General features: G+C 44.4%; 1 protein-coding gene across 2 annotated transcripts in view; it reads right to left on the bottom strand.

The window, feature by feature from the left end:
• Positions 1-2,021: 2,021 nt before the first annotated feature.
• ALOX5 (arachidonate 5-lipoxygenase) overlaps positions 2,022-15,524 on the bottom strand; it is a 35,002-nt gene continuing 21,499 nt past the window's right edge. The window contains exons 10-14 of one of the 2 annotated variants that reach the window (XM_064145636.1): positions 12,015-12,193; positions 9,339-9,460; positions 7,094-7,194; positions 4,899-5,069; positions 2,022-3,743 (exon numbers count right to left, since the gene is read on the bottom strand). In XM_064145636.1, the coding sequence (XP_064001706.1) occupies positions 3,564-3,743; positions 4,899-5,069; positions 7,094-7,194; positions 9,339-9,460; positions 12,015-12,193 (753 nt within the window). In that variant the 3' untranslated portion in view covers positions 2,022-3,563. Of the gene's footprint in view, positions 3,744-3,958; positions 4,004-4,898; positions 5,070-7,093; positions 7,195-9,338; positions 9,461-12,014; positions 12,194-15,524 lie in introns of those variants that run through there. The other variant, XM_064145637.1, reaches the window with a different exon arrangement.

Genomic DNA, 15,524 nt, shown 5'->3' with positions numbered 1-15,524 from the left:
ACTTGCAAGTTAGAAACAGGTCTTCTGGGGTCTACACACAACAAAGCAAACAGTTCTGAGTGGACAAGTTCTTCTCTAGAAGACTAAAATTAGCATGCTGGAGGTAAATGCCTTTCTCACAATCTCTCTATAAAGGAGGCAACTCAAATCAGAGCTCATCTGCTGCATTTCTTTGTCCTTGTTTTGGAGACAGTTGATCCTTCCATTTTCATCCAAGAGTGATCCTGTGAGTGGACACTATACCTTAGAACCATGACTTAGCAGATAACTCTGTGCAAGTTATGGATAAAGATGTAGAAAGGAACCCATGGCCCCCGCATAGGAAGATGATTTTCTGGATTTTCTGCCAGATGATGACTGGTTGAAAAAGGAGCAGTGGGTGGGATAGAAACATGTGTACCTAGACACGCTTGAAGAATAAGCATTTGGTTATTTCATAGAATCATTAATATTGGAAAAGACCTCCAAGATCATCAAGTCCCACTGACAACCCAACACCACAATGCCCACTCTACCATGTCCCAAAGCACTATGCCTACACGTTTTATTTAACACCTCCAGGGATGGTGGATCAGCTCCCTGGGCACCCTGTTCCATTGCCTGACCACTCTTACAGTAAAGAATATTTTTTCCTAATATCCAATCTAAATCTCCCCTGCTTCGACTTGAAGCCATTTCTTTTCATCCTATTGCTAGGCAGGTGCAAAAAGACACTGCCTCTCCCCCCCCACCCCAGGCTTCATGACAACCTCCTTTTAGGAAGTTGTAGAGAGCAGTAAGGTCTCCCCTCAGCTGCCTCTTCTGCAGATTGGACAACTCCAGTTTCTTTAGTTGCTCCTCATAAGACCTATTCTCTAGATCCTTCCCCAGCTTTATTGCCCTTCTCTGGACATGCTCTAAGAACTCAATGTCTGTTTTGTAGTGAGGGACTCAAAACTAAAACACAGTACTCAAGGCGTGGTGTCATCAGTGCTGAGCAGAGGAACATGATCACTTCCCTACTCCTGCTGGTCACACTGTATCTGATACAGGCCTTCTTGATCACCTGAACACATTTCTGGTGCATGTTCAGAGAGCTGTCAGCCACCACCTCCCAGGTCCTTTTCTGCCAGGCAGCTTTACAGACACTCTGATCTAAGCTTGTAGCTCTGCATGGGGTTGTTGTGACTAGAGTGCAGGACCAGGCATTTATTTGCTTCGTCTCCGGTGCCAGCATTACTTTTAACCTTCTTACCTTTTCCCATAGTCTCTACTGCAGTTGAATCAGACTGCTGACACCAGCCCTCAAAGCGGCACATTCATTCCCCAAAATTCCCATAAACCCTGCTTGTATCCCAGGTCCACAGGCTAGAGCAGAAGGAATAGATGCAAGAGAACAGCCACCAGCCTCTCTTCTCTTGCTTTGTTTAGGCAGACACTTGACTACACAGATCATTATATGAAAGCTGAAGCAAAAGAACATTCACTGTTGGATATATTGCACCAGATCATTGATGGTTTTTTGTATTTAAGTTGTGCCTTTTTCCCCCTCATTTTTGTGTTTGGTTTTGTGGTTTGTTTTTTTTTTTTATTTATTATTTGGTTTTTGGGGGGTTTTTTTTTGTGACTCATATGTTATGGCCTCTGATCTCTTGGCCCTATTCCAGCGTTGGTGCACAATTGCATGCCTCAGCTCTTACAGCCACCACTTCTCAGGGACTGCAGTAAAAGGCAGATGCACAAGTCTCAAATATCCTTCCCCCATAATAGAAGTGGTCTTACCTTTCACATTCTCGCTGAAACTCCTTAGCTGGGCAAGGGGAGGGGAGGGGGGGAGAAAAAGTGAATCAGCCTTCTGTAAAGGGGCTAAAATGAGTTTCTATGCTTGTTTCATATGAAACAGAAAGGTCATATATGTCAGTAGTACACTTTGCAAATCACACAGAAATAGGTCCAAGAGCTTTATGTCTTTACACAACATAATGTGTTTATTCCCACCACATTTTCAAGATGTGAGACATCAAGAAACAAAAAGGTAGATGTTCATTTTCAGTTTAGTTTTACTACCACGAGAAGCTTTATTATCTATTGAGAAAACACACTGCAGGCTGGCGAAGCTAGCACAAGGAACAAACTCCAGGAAAAACAAACCAAAATTGTTTTGTAAATAACTACAACTCTTAAACTCCCCAAACCTCATTTTAGTTTCATTATCTCAGTGATTCTGTGAACTTTGATCGAAGCCCAGGTGCTTGAACCTAATCATCTCTAAAGGAAACAGACAAAACTCAGTTGTTTTTAAACATGCCATTTACACTCAATCTAAATAGTCCTCTTAGAACCTGCCATTTAACCCTTCTCCACAACTTTTATCATTATACAAAGTAGCCTTTAATCCTCCACAAAACAGAAGAAACTATCTACAAAACCCAGCAGCTTTAACAATGAAACAGGAATCGAGAGTAAGCACTTCTGGGTCTGTACTTGTCACCATTGTGCTAAGCAAAACATTCATACATACATGTGAAAGACATCAAGTTCTGCTGGCAAAGGCTAAAAGAAACCATCCTAGTTTTATGTAGAAAAAATATATATGCTTATGTTGGTGTAGAATTTTCATCTCCTATGAATCAGGCAATTTCATTTCATGCTGAGGGAGCTGGGGTGTGCAGCCTGGAGAAGAGGAGGCTCAAGGGTCTACAACTGTCTACAACTACCTGAAGGGACATTGTAGCCAGGTGGGGGGTGGCCTCTTCTCCCAGGCAACCAGCAATAGAACAAGGGGATACAGTCTCAAGTTGCACCGGGGTAGGTATAGGCTGGATGTTACGGGGAAGTTCTTCCCAGAGAGAGTGATTTGCCATTGGAATGGGCTGCCCAGGGAGGTGGTGGAGGCACCGTCCCTGGAGGTCTTCAAGAAAAGCCTGGATGAGGCACTTAGTGCCATGGTCTAGTTGACTGGATAGGTCTGGGTGCTAGGTTGGACTGGATGATCTTGGAGGTCTCTTCCAACCTGGTTGATTCTATGATTCTATGTGAACAGGTAAGAAAGCAATAAACTCCCATCTGTTATGTTAAGAACACATCCTGTTCCTACCTGTATCCTGATTAGGGCACTTACAATTGTAGTGAAAATATTGAATGTTTGTTTCTATCGCATTCAAAATGATGCATAAAGATTACACTTTAATCTCACCAGTGTCACCCATTAAAAACAAGAAGGACTGCACAGATGTGACTTGCTTATTGCTTGTGATTTTTGTCAAATCAGATAAGCTAATATGTGATTACATTGTTTTGACCAGGAGAGGAAAAGCTAACAGAAACACAAAAATTGATTCTAAGCTTCATTTCAAAAGTGTGGAAAAATAACCTTGCAATAAATTTGACCCAGAAGGTTGGCAATTACACTTTGCCTGTGAGATTACCCATAATCAAATTTGTTTTGAAAGTCCAAGTAGAGTATGGGTCAGTTCTGATGGGCTTCTTATTTTATCCATTTCTGAAAGTTCATTCAAAAGAAGCACGTGCAACTGGAAAGCATCACCAACTTTACGTGCCTCCAAATTTCCCTAGGTAGCTGCTCAAACAGCAACACTGTTGGGAATGCGATCTGGGGAAAGGTAGTAGTAAGGCAGCTTTTTATTCTTGTTGCGCTCTGTGATGGCGTTGACGATCTCATCCAGAGTCTTGCGGAATTTTGCCATAGCCTCTTTCACCGGCTTCTCCACAAAGTGTTCATCTGGGTATATGCCCAGAAACAGCTAATTGAGAAACACCAAGAAGTCACGCTTTCAGAAAGCAAAGGCTATCCTGTTTTGACACTGTGTCATCCGTCACAACACCCAGAGCTTCACAAACACTACTGTTAAAATAGTGCTGTCAGTATCTCAGCTAGCGTGTGCTGGCACTGCCAATGAAAGGTGCTATGCCTCCCTCCCCCACTGCTGCTTCTTTCCATTCCTGCATCTTTTCATAGTGCTGGTTCAGGCGTCTATGTGGCACTTCCTCCACCTGCAGGGAGCTGTTCCATTGAAAAATAAGTACTATTATTAAGGCCAGTGATCAGCCAGATCAGCTTCTCAAGCCAAATCTCTGCATAGCCACTCAAACATTTGTTTGGCTAGAGAAAAGATGTCTGGAATGAACAACCAGAGAAGAAAAAGGAAGATAACAACTTCTTCTGGTGACAGTGAAAGTTTCTGTCTAACTTAAAACTGTACTTTGAAGTTCAGCTTCACAGTTGCTTTAGTCACCTTGGACTCGGAGGGTGCACTGAATACTGAATTGCCAATATGCACACTGGTGCATTACCTGCTTTATGTAGCAGTTTCCCACAATAGTAGCCATGCTACTAGATTCTCACCTAAAATCTGTTATCTTCTTCAAGTACTTTGAAGTACTGTCTGTCCATCATCTTCCATTCAAGGATCCAAAACAGATCCTCCAGACACAGCCTTTGGATGAGACAACCAGGTACCTACAATGTCATTTTACATGAGGGTAATGGCTATAAGCCATGCTTGCAAAGCCTCCTGTAGGCTTATTTTGCTTGCACTGCACACCAGCCAGGCATAGGCCACAGCTGTAGTGCACATGGCATTGGCACAAATTTTCCAAAGAGACAGGACATGGGAACACAGAAGTATTGTACCTTCTCCACCAGCACTACCGTGGAAAGGAGTAGAAAAAACCTTTTTGTCTCTGTAGCCCTCTCCCTTCCACAGCCTAGAAATAATTATACAACTTTTTGCTCAGAGCTGGTTTGTGTCTGGCAGAACAAGGGCAAAGCCACACCGCTGATACATCCCCACAGAGAGGAAGAACAGTGCTGCAATCTCATGAGCCCGTGCGGTCTTGCTACAGCCCCCGTAGTCCTGCCTACATCTCCACCACCTAGAAAAAGGAAGTTGACTTACTTCATTATCCTGGAATTGGCTCAAGGCCCAGACAGCTCCAAGATGCCAGCATGAACGTCCTCTGTCTGGTAGAGTTTCCACAATTTGCTCTATGGTGACTGTCCCCTTTTTTGTTGGAGGAGGGCAGCGCATTGTTGGTGGGGCATTGGGAATCCAGGAACACCAGTCATACTGCACAACAGAGCAAGTAAGCACAGAGAAAAACTGCAGTGGCTGGTATTTAAGAACATTGTAAAGAAAATCAGGAGTCTTGATACCAAAGAAGATATCAACTGAAGGACAGGCAGATGCTGTAAGAGAAGGGCTGAAGAAGCCAAGGAAATCCCTACTGTCTTTCTCAGTATCTTACAAGGGAAAGACTTGGATTGTCAAAATGGAAGCAGTTATTCTGCTAACCACAGGCATATGCCATACAGCCCAGATTCACCAACCAGGCTAAGCACTCAGCTATTTCATCTGAAGAGATTTAGTAATCTTCAGCAACCTCTGATTTAAAAAAAAAAAAAAAAAAAAAAAAACAAACACCCAATCCCCTTTTCACCAGTTTTTTGGGGTTTTTTTGGTTTTTTTTTGCAAGCTTCTCTAAGCACATGCCCACAGCACTCTGGTCAGGTAGTAAGGGAGACAAAGGGTGCTGGTGGATCATGGAATACAGCAAGTGAATGTAGTTGCAGTGAGTACTAGATCAGGAATTTAGAATCATATCATCCCTGCCTAAGTGTTGTGGGATGGTGATGTTTTGTTGTACCTCAGGTACACCAAGTTTTGCTGCCAACTGAGATGTTGCACTTGCTGTAACTCTTCCTTTCCTAAGCACCTTTCCATCCATCACCTTACCCTACCTGAGGGAAAGTCCCATTTCAGTTGTATGCCATGCTCACACTGTGCTCAATCTGTTCTCTTCAATACATAGCCACTCTTATGAAGAGTGGCTGAGGGAACTGGTGTTTAGTCTGGAGGAAAGGAGGCTGAGGTGAGACCTTATTATTCTCTACAACTACCTGAAAGGGGGTTGGACTGAAGTGGGTTCTCTGTAATAACAAGTGTTAGGATGAGAGGAAAAGGCCTCAAGTTGCACCAGAGGTGGTTTAGATTGGATATTAGAAGAAACTCCACTTTCACTGCAATACACTTCCCAGGGAGGTGTCTGAATCACCATCCCTGGAGGTATTTAGAAGACCTATAGACATGGTGCTAAGGGACGTGGTTTAGCACCAGATTTGTTAGAGTTAGATTGTGTGTGGACTTGATGATCTTTTTCCAACCGAAATGATTCTATGATTCTATGACCAAAGCCTAGATCCTCACAGATGTATTGCTACAGATTTCTGTGTATGTCAGTGGGAGTTAAGTATCTGGATATCACTGAAAATCTGGACTCCTGTCCCACTGATTTCAGTAAGAGTCTTGTAGGAGCTTGTCTGTGCTGCTGGAGAAACAAATGGAGGTCCTGCAGATGTGCAAAGCAGTTTTCAACTAATTATCTCAAGGCCCTTGGTAAATACTCCAATAGACCAGCTAGGTCGATGTTCTGCTGGGACAGAGCTGCTGGAAAGAGTCAGCTGCACCAGCCTAAAGACAAGATGGCTTATGCCACTACAGGAACTGCACCTGTTTCCTAAGCCACATTTGAAAATGGAATGTATACTTCTTTGGCACAGGCATTCTGCCAAATTAGTGCAGTTTACAGCAGCAGCCTGTGGTAGTCACTCATGCATTCACTCACTGCAGACGCAAAGTAAAGTCAAGCCACTTAGTGTTACACTGCAGAACATACCACAGGCAGCCAGCACATATCCAACCCAGGCAGCTCAGGTGATGTCTGGAAAGCACAGTAGCTAAACTGTGTACCTGAACCCTTCAATATTTCTGTAAAAGGTCTTGAAAACCTGTTTAAATGCTTTTAAAAATAGATTCTCATAATATATTCATTAAAAAATAAATATATAAGTTGCAACCCTTTAAAAGAATCATTTGAGCTTTGGTCCATATTTAGGACTCAAAATGCCTCTCTCAGCTTCCAAAATACTTCAGTTTCCACAGGGCTCATGGTGATTTGTGGACACCTCTGCAGTTATTTGGACCAGTAAGAAAAAAAGCAATGTTTGTACTTCTACTAAAGAGCATTTTTCAGATCTTGCCCTGCTAGGTGCACCTCCCCGCCCAGAAAGGACAGACCTCCCAGAAATTCCCACCTGACCAAAATTCACAGCTGCATGCTGGGCTGATGTGGTGAACATTATCACTGTGAGATACTCTGCTAGCTTCTCTCTTGTCCTAATCATCTTGGGAAATCCTGATTGAGGGAAAAGGAGAGCATGAGTAACCCAGCTATGACATAACCCAGTTACCCAGTAGTAATGAGCTACTCAAAAGGCAGGAGTTAGAGGACCATGTAGCAGCCAATGAAAAGCAGAGCATTCTTTTTCTGTGTTTTGCTGTGTGGTCTAACAGCAGCTACTACTCCACCTCTCTGTGTCCTGATCATTCATTAGAAAAAAACATAGTGATCCCGCTTTACCTCACATAGGTTTCTGAGGTATCACCATGGCAAAATACGTGATGCTCCTTAAGGGAAAGGCAAAATACAGTTACACCTTTAAAAAAATACTGTGTCACTCTCCTTTCACCCTACCTACCCTGCAGCAAGAAACTCAGAGAGTCCACAGAGCAGGGGCCTCAGATGCTCCCCTTTTCTTCAGTCTGCAGTGTAAGCAGGGAAGTTTCATGCCAAGCAGCAAATGACCATGTGTTTGTATTTACAGAGGTCCAAGTCTCAGCAATCAAGTGCGCTGTGAGAAAGAGTGCAGGGAGAGCTTATTTGCTGAAATGGGGAATGAGGAACAGAAATAGTTGCATCAGGCTGTCTTTGAAGGGCAATAATCAATGGAGCCATACTAAGAAAGGAGGGAATAACTAGAGACTAGGGAAGTATCAAACCACCCCAAGCATGTGTCTGTCATATCTCTGTGGTATCAGAGTTCTGTGCTGTGCTCTCTATCCCAGTACAGTAAGATCACTGGTCCCAGGGCACCTAGAGACCTGCCAGCATCCAGAGGTGAGCTGTCCCTGCTCAGGCTGCCTTTGCCAGCTGCTTCACTCTCTACAGTCAACCTGATGAAGATATAAACTCAGCCTCAGAGGGGGAAGAAGCACATGGTAGCTCTGTGCAGACATGAAGCCTAAAGAGGAGAAGATGCACCATCTCTTCCTGTATCCTGCTACTCCAAGCACGCTATGCTCATCTTTATAAGGACTTGGCATGCTCCCTATTAGAGCAGCCCTGCTAGGGCCGGAATGAAGAATGGAGAGGGAGCCCTAAGTGCGACACTCTCCACTGCTTCCATTATTTGTAGACCCAGCAAAGTGCCCCTGCTCTCTGCCCCAGCCCTTGGACTGGCAGCAGTGCAGACAGGGATGCTGCAGACCAGACAGTTTTCCCATCTGTAGTAGCAGTCCTGCCACCAGTGGTGCTTGCAACATCTCCTCCCAGCCGGAGCCCTGGAAAGGCTCAGAACTCATCTCATATCCAGATGCTTAGGTCAAGCATGAGGATTCTGCTAGCAGGCCATTTGTAAGCCTTTACTAGGAAACAACCAGACAAACAAAAATTATGGCAACTAGGTGTTCCCCAGTCATTTGCTCGTCCAAGCAGGTAGACACCAGGAGATTATTATGCACAAGTGTATACTGGTAATGGGTGGAAACATCACAGCTTTGCCTGGAGGTCTCACATCAATATATGTGTGCATGCAATGCCAAAGTCATGTGTCCCAGACCCCTGGCCAGTAGGTGTTTCCAGATGTAAATCAGCCAAGACAGTATGAAGAATCCCCAGCAACATGCATAAATCCTTGAAAATCTGCTTGAACACAATGTGAGCAGCAGAAGAATACATGCTTAGGGAACGGCAGGAGAGCAGTAACTCAAGTGGGAGAACAGAGCTGTGTTATGGGTGAAAGCTCCCATGGGCAAGTAATAGTTCACAGGCAACGGCAAACTATTACAGAAATGTGAAGTGCAGCGAGATGCTCCTGGGAAGATTCTTACTTGTTCTTATTTGATGCATGATTTGGAGGGGAGGATTCAAAGGGGTCTCAGTTGCCCTTGTGATTTTTACCAGTCTGCCTTGTGGTTCCAACAGCACATGCAGACAGTCCATCCCCTGATATTGAAAGCATGAGCAGAAAAAATCAAGGGACCAATCCACCGCATACAGAGAGATTACACAGGTTGCCCAAGCTCATGGTCAGAAATTGTGGCAAAGGAAGGAGATGCCTCCTGAGGGAGGACTTTATCCAGAGTCTCACCTGTGAAATTGAGTGTCTTTGGACCCAGAAAGAAGAGGGTCTCCCACAGTTCAAAGCATGCTGTTCATTCAGCGCTGCTGTCAGCAGGAACCTGACAAGCTACAGACCTGGCTGAGCAATCATACCTTACCTGAGGCCTTCACGCCCCTCATCCCATAGACATAAACGTCTTTGACAAAGGCCTGGAGCTCCACATCCTCACACACCACCTCATCAGTCTCATAGTAGATGTGAATCACATCCTCTGCAAAACTGCAAACACAGAAACAAATGAACAAGACAAGATGAAAAGGAGAAAGCAACATTGCCATTCCCTGCAGACCTCCTACAGACCTTGCGGATGACTCAGAGGATGCATGGGTAAAGAGAGAGGGGCAAAATCAGGTCTGAACACTTTCCTACCTCCTTTGCACAAGCAATGGGAATGCATAGAAGTAACTTTGATTAATTTATGACTGCAGCATCAGTTATTCCACCCTCCCAAAAGATACTGGACCACACTTCATCCCCTGAAAGATGAGTGCTTTATTCTCTTACTTGAGTCTTTGCTCTTGCCCAAACCTTTGTCATCACATCTACATATTTTTTTCCCACTTAACACAGACTCCCCCTGGCATATCCATGTGGTCTAGGAACAGGGATTCCCAAATTGCAATACCCTGTGTGTGGAATACTCCAAAGATGCTTCTTGACCTTTGAGGGTCCCTTCCAATCCACTGTGAATAGTTGATCCCCTCTTACCGAAGGTCTTTTTCACAAGACCCAGGTGACATACTCCCAAGTGGGGGAGGCACAGAAAACTGCTGGAGAGAAGAGATCTAGAGCTTTTTCCTACATCCACTGCATACAGCAGACATCTCCACCCTGTTCAGTTCCTCTTCTCAAAATCTCTTTCCATAAAACCTTCCTAGACTAACTCACCTCAGAAAGAATAACTGGTAAACCAGCAAGACAATAGAACTAGTCCTGAAAGCAGTAAAAATAGGTAAGCTTGATTTCCTGAAGATTCGAATTTCATGACTGAATGACTGTTTAACTGAGCTATACTGAGACAATCTACCAGATCTGCAGGTACCTATAATCTCCTGCTAAATATTTTGACAACAACCTTTCAGGTGAAACATTTGACTGCGGAAACTGACTGGCGGGATTAAGGATTGTTATCCAGTACAGATTCCTCCCTAACAAGACAGAAACATCTTGCAGTTTGGAGACCTTTACAGATCTGTCAATGTGGTTTCTATTAGCTGATCAAGTGTTGTTGTTGACGCAAACAACTGCATAAACAGCAAAAGATTAAGTAATTCTGGACTCCAGAGGAAGCCAAAGGAAAAACAATTCTTCAGCATGCAGATATAAAGCTGCCCTTCCTGAGCTCTGCTTCTACCACCTGGCACCTGTGCCAAATGCATGCAGAGGCTAATCCTACTCTTATGCAACATCAGTGTTTTGTACTCATTTCCAATCAGATACAAACTAGTATAAGAAGTATGGATGAGGTATTTTGGGTTAGAACATCCACTTGCATTTATATCAGAAATAAAAAGCTGAGTAGTGGAGAAAGAGTTTAAACCATTTGAGCTTCATTGTTTCTATAGAGACAACCTTGTCAGCTTTCCTAAGCCCAGGCCATCTACCACACGCACAGAAGTTATTTCATCAAAGGAGTGGAGACTGACACGCCTGCAGAGACATTCATGTTGACTAGACACAGGCATGACTATGGTCCAAGCATCAAGATATCACACACTCAAAAAGGTTCCCACGCCATCTTCCTCCAGCTGGGTTAACACTCATAAACAGTCAAACTAAACTGACTTGACTATGTACTATCTGATATTTGAAGAGGTATATTTCAATCAGCAAAGAAAACACAGGGAAAAGAAGGTGGACAAACCCTGGATGACATCAAGACATTAACCACAGAAGTTATAACTTCCTTTTCTCTCAAATGGACACTAACAATTGCAGGAAATATTGCAAGATGCCCCTTGCCAAAATACAGAGAAAACACAGGAGACAAATATCTACCCAACACTTTAAACATTATGCTTGTTTTATAAATCCTCTATTTGATGTACACAAAAGATCTGATTTTTAATGAACGTGCTTTTCAAAAGCCATGTGACCTGAAACAGCTGCATAGGTAGCAAGGAACTTATGCCATGCAAAAATACATCACTCATTAAATGGAATAAAACCCAGGAAACATTCTATTCTGAGGCAGTGCTTCATATGTGAAAAGAAATAACCTGGGAGGTTGAGCAGCCTTGTAATACCTCTCCTGACTCAGAAGTGCTGTCCTTCCTGACCAAACCCAGGTCTTGCAATTTTGAGGTATCTTAAGAAAGGTTTGGCTCAAACCAGTTGATGTCTAATTTATCAAAACTTCAAAACACCACTTTTGTACAAGCCAAGCTTTCATTTCTGCTTCACAAGAACCTTGATGAGGTTATGTGTCTGTCTCAGAGCTGACTTCTTTCATGGTTTGTAAACAAACTCCCTTCACAGGGCTAAATTCATTTAACTCTGTGAAATCCTGTGGAGGAGTATATACACATAAAAGGGCCTCTGAAATACAGAATGCAAGAAATTGGGCCTGAAAGAAACAGTAATTAACAGTCTTTAATGATGTGTGTTTGACTACTTGTTTTTCCTCAGATGAGATACGCTGGATGTAAAAGGCACCACAGGACTAATTAGGTCAGGTTCTGTTCACAGAGCTGTGAATAAGGGCAAATTGAGCAGAGTGAAAATGGAGCCATGGCTCTGTGCAGTACCTATATCTAGAACTAAGGTCTCTTACCTCTTTATAGCTTCCCAGACTTTAATGCCATCATCCCGGTAATAATAGTAAGGAATATCCTCTTTGCTGTCCATCCCTTTAGCTTTGATCTCCTCAGGGAAGCAGAGGGAGCTATAAGTCAGATCCTTCATTGCTTTCTGCACCATTTGTACATGTCCTCCTCCACCTGTAGCATTTGCCTACAGGAAGAACAGCAAGAGAGGAATAGTAGGACATTATGCCCACTTTGTCCTGAGACTGGCTTTCCAAATCTGCGGGAGATGGTACTCAAAAAATGTCAGTGAATCTTTCAAGGAGAAAACCATGTCTCCACACAAACACCTACTGAACAGAAAGTTCTACTGCAACTGTGCATTTTGCCTTCAGAGGTCTTGTACCTCTCCCATGATTCACTGTCAAAATCCACATTTTCTCCATAGGTACAGAACACACTTATGGAACAGTAATAAAGCACAGCAATATCCAAATATCAAACCCAAAGCACTTCATGACAGCTCTGTGTTCCCGAGCTGGCATGTGCATGAAGGCAGGCAGTCAGGAGCATGTTAGAACAGGGCTTTAACTAGACCACCACTCCTGCTACTGAGTCTTTTAAGAGAAAGCACTCAGGGATACATACTACTGTTGCCACCCATATATTTAAGCCAGGAGAACAAACCCACTGGGTGGCTACTGGTAAAGACCATCCAGAGCTTCAGTATATTATATATAATACATTCAGCTGCATTTGGAAAACGTAGCCTGTCAACAGCTCTGCAAAACTCTTTAGACAATCACTGCACAAAAGCTCCCATTTGTTGTTTTTCTAGCATATGATACTAGTGGTGTAGAAGTAGTCACATTACAACTGTTGTCCTCTGGCTAGCTGTTCATTGCTGCGGAGAGGTATTCTGCCGCCTACACCGATTTTGGTGGAGGGGAGAAATTAGTTGGTGCAAGATAATATTCTGTAAAAATATATATTTATTAAACTCAATATTCTGAACTCTCACCACCCCCAACCACTATATATTAATATTAAAAGGATTCTACATGGTCATGGAAACATTCTAGGATAAATACCACACTATAACTTACTAATAACAAGCAAACATTCAAACTATAAACAGAGAGAGGATCTTCCCCACAGCCTAATGCCACTTGGGGTGTATGTACTATTCGCCCAGCAGAGTGGGCTGGAAACTGTTTCTGCTCTATGGCAGAGGCAACAGATATCACAGAGGCATTAAAGCATTTATCATTCACCCTCCGGGGCTATGTCACAGCCTATTACTGGTGTCCAAGCTTCAGGGTAGTCTTTGCCTGTGGACTTTGAGGCTGGAATCCTCCTGGCTTGAGGGGAAAGGAGATTCTTCCTGGCTTCTGGGGAAATGACTGTCTCTGACCTTGTGCTGCTGGCTTCTTCTGGATGCTCTCTCCAGGGATACGTAGGCAGAATCTCAGGTGCAGAGTTGGATGTCGTGCGGTCTCAGCACGGTCTAAAGCCGGCTAGCAGGCTGATCACATGCAGACAAGTGGAGTCTGCTCCTGGTTGTCTTAGCGGCAATGGCGCTTACCAGGCAATGATAAGGCAGCAGGCATGCAAGGTATGCACGGCTGCTTGGGAGACTATGGGCTCCACATCTATATAGGCAGGCTTAAGTGAGCTCTGCAAGTGAGTACGCAGGCAGGGGGGTCCAAGCACGTTGTTTACCTGTGTACCCCTATTTATTTGGTGTGGTCCGAGATTAATGGCCCCTTGGCCACTAGAATGGCCAGTCAGGTTGGCAGTCAGCCAAACCTTACCATAACAGGCAAAAGCCACAGTGCCTGGATTGTCTGTGGGAATCACATGGGCTCGTGCCAGGGAAGCATGAGCTGGGTGTGTGGGGCTTACACAACCTGTTTACAAACACCTTATACAACATAGACCCTAGGCAGGCCAGACTCCATGGCACCAGGTCTATTGTACCCCTTTTATCCATTTAATGTGTTTACCTCTGGTTTAGGCAGAAAAACATGTCCAGGCAGGGCGAGGCATAAATAAGCCTATTTTTGGGCCTAGAGGCCCTCTATGACATTCATCCACATCAGAACCAACAAATTCTGGAACACCAGGATCCTCACTGGTGGGTCTCAGCCACACAATCATCCCACATGCACAGGGCATGGACACTATGCTTCTGTCAAAAGGGACATGAGTACTTGCCAGAACTGCACAGTCAGCAGTGAAATACAGGAGACAAGGAATATGCCTGGATTTAACCTCTCTTCTTACTTGGGTAAAAATCTCTGTAGCAGGGAAACTATTTTTGGCCTGGTAATAGGGGTGTAAGAGGGAGAGAGGTGTCCTGAAACACAGGCTCCCTCTTTGGAAGGACTTCCGAAACCTCCCCATACTTCCCATTTACTAGTGGCATGTTGTCAGAGACTGCTGCGTGCCAGCCTGTTGCAGGTCCCACAGGCAGCATGCCGTTTCTGGAAGAGCCAAGGGAGGAAGGGCTGGGTACATGTTAAATGTCAGTGCAATCAGATTTAGAGGCTCAAGGTTTGACCTAAGAGCTGCAGACCACAATACACAGTCATAGAATCATGCAATGTTTTATCATAGAATCAACCAGGTTGGAAGAGACCTCCAAGACAGGTTTAGGTTGAAAGTGACAACAAAGATTATCCAGTTCCAACCCCTGCCACAGGCAGGGACACCTCCCACCAGAAAAGGTCGCCCAAGGCCCCATGCAACCTAGCCTGAACAACTCCAGGGAGGGAGCATCCACAACCTCCCTGGGCAACCTGCTCCAGCATTCCACCACCCTCATTGCAAAGAACTTCCTCCCAACATCTAGTTTAAATCTTCCAGTTCAAACCCATGACTCCTCATCCTGTCATCGCAAGTCCCTGCAAAAAGTCCCTTCCCAGTCCTCCTGTAGGCCCCCTTCAGACACTGGAAGGCCACCACAAGGTCTCCTCAAAGCCTTCCCCTCTCCAGGTTGCAGAACCCAACTCTCGCAGTCCGCCCCCACAGCAGAGGTGCTCCAGCCCTCTGATCATCCCTGTGGCTTACTCTGGACTCGCTGCAACAACTCAATGAACCCTTTGTGCAGGGGGCTCCAGAACTGCACAGCGTACTCCAGGTGGGGTCTCAGGAGAGCAGAGGAAAGGGGCAGAATCCACTCCCTTGCCCTGCTGGCCATACTGCTCTTGCTGCAGCCCAGCACACGGTTGCTGTCTGGGCTGCACTCACACTGAAGGCTCATGTTGAGCTTTTCAGTCATGGTTCACTGATTCAGAAGAAGCTGAACTTTAATTCTTCAGATCTGCCATTTCAAGAAGAGAGGCTGGAACCTACACCCACTATTTGTGGGCTTAGAAATATATCTTACCTACACATCTTTCTCTGATGCAAATTTCCTCTTGCAGTCACAAATTCTCTTGCTTGCCACCTTGCCTCAAGATGAATAGTTGTAAGTACTTAAAAGAAATTGTTGACTTAACTGTACATACACATGCAGGGATGTATGTGCTTATTAT

This window comes from Pogoniulus pusillus, chromosome 6 (assembly GCF_015220805.1).
Source record: "Pogoniulus pusillus isolate bPogPus1 chromosome 6, bPogPus1.pri, whole genome shotgun sequence".
Taxonomy (NCBI): domain Eukaryota; kingdom Metazoa; phylum Chordata; class Aves; order Piciformes; family Lybiidae; genus Pogoniulus; species Pogoniulus pusillus.
This window is presented reverse-complemented; position numbering and strand designations above follow the sequence as displayed.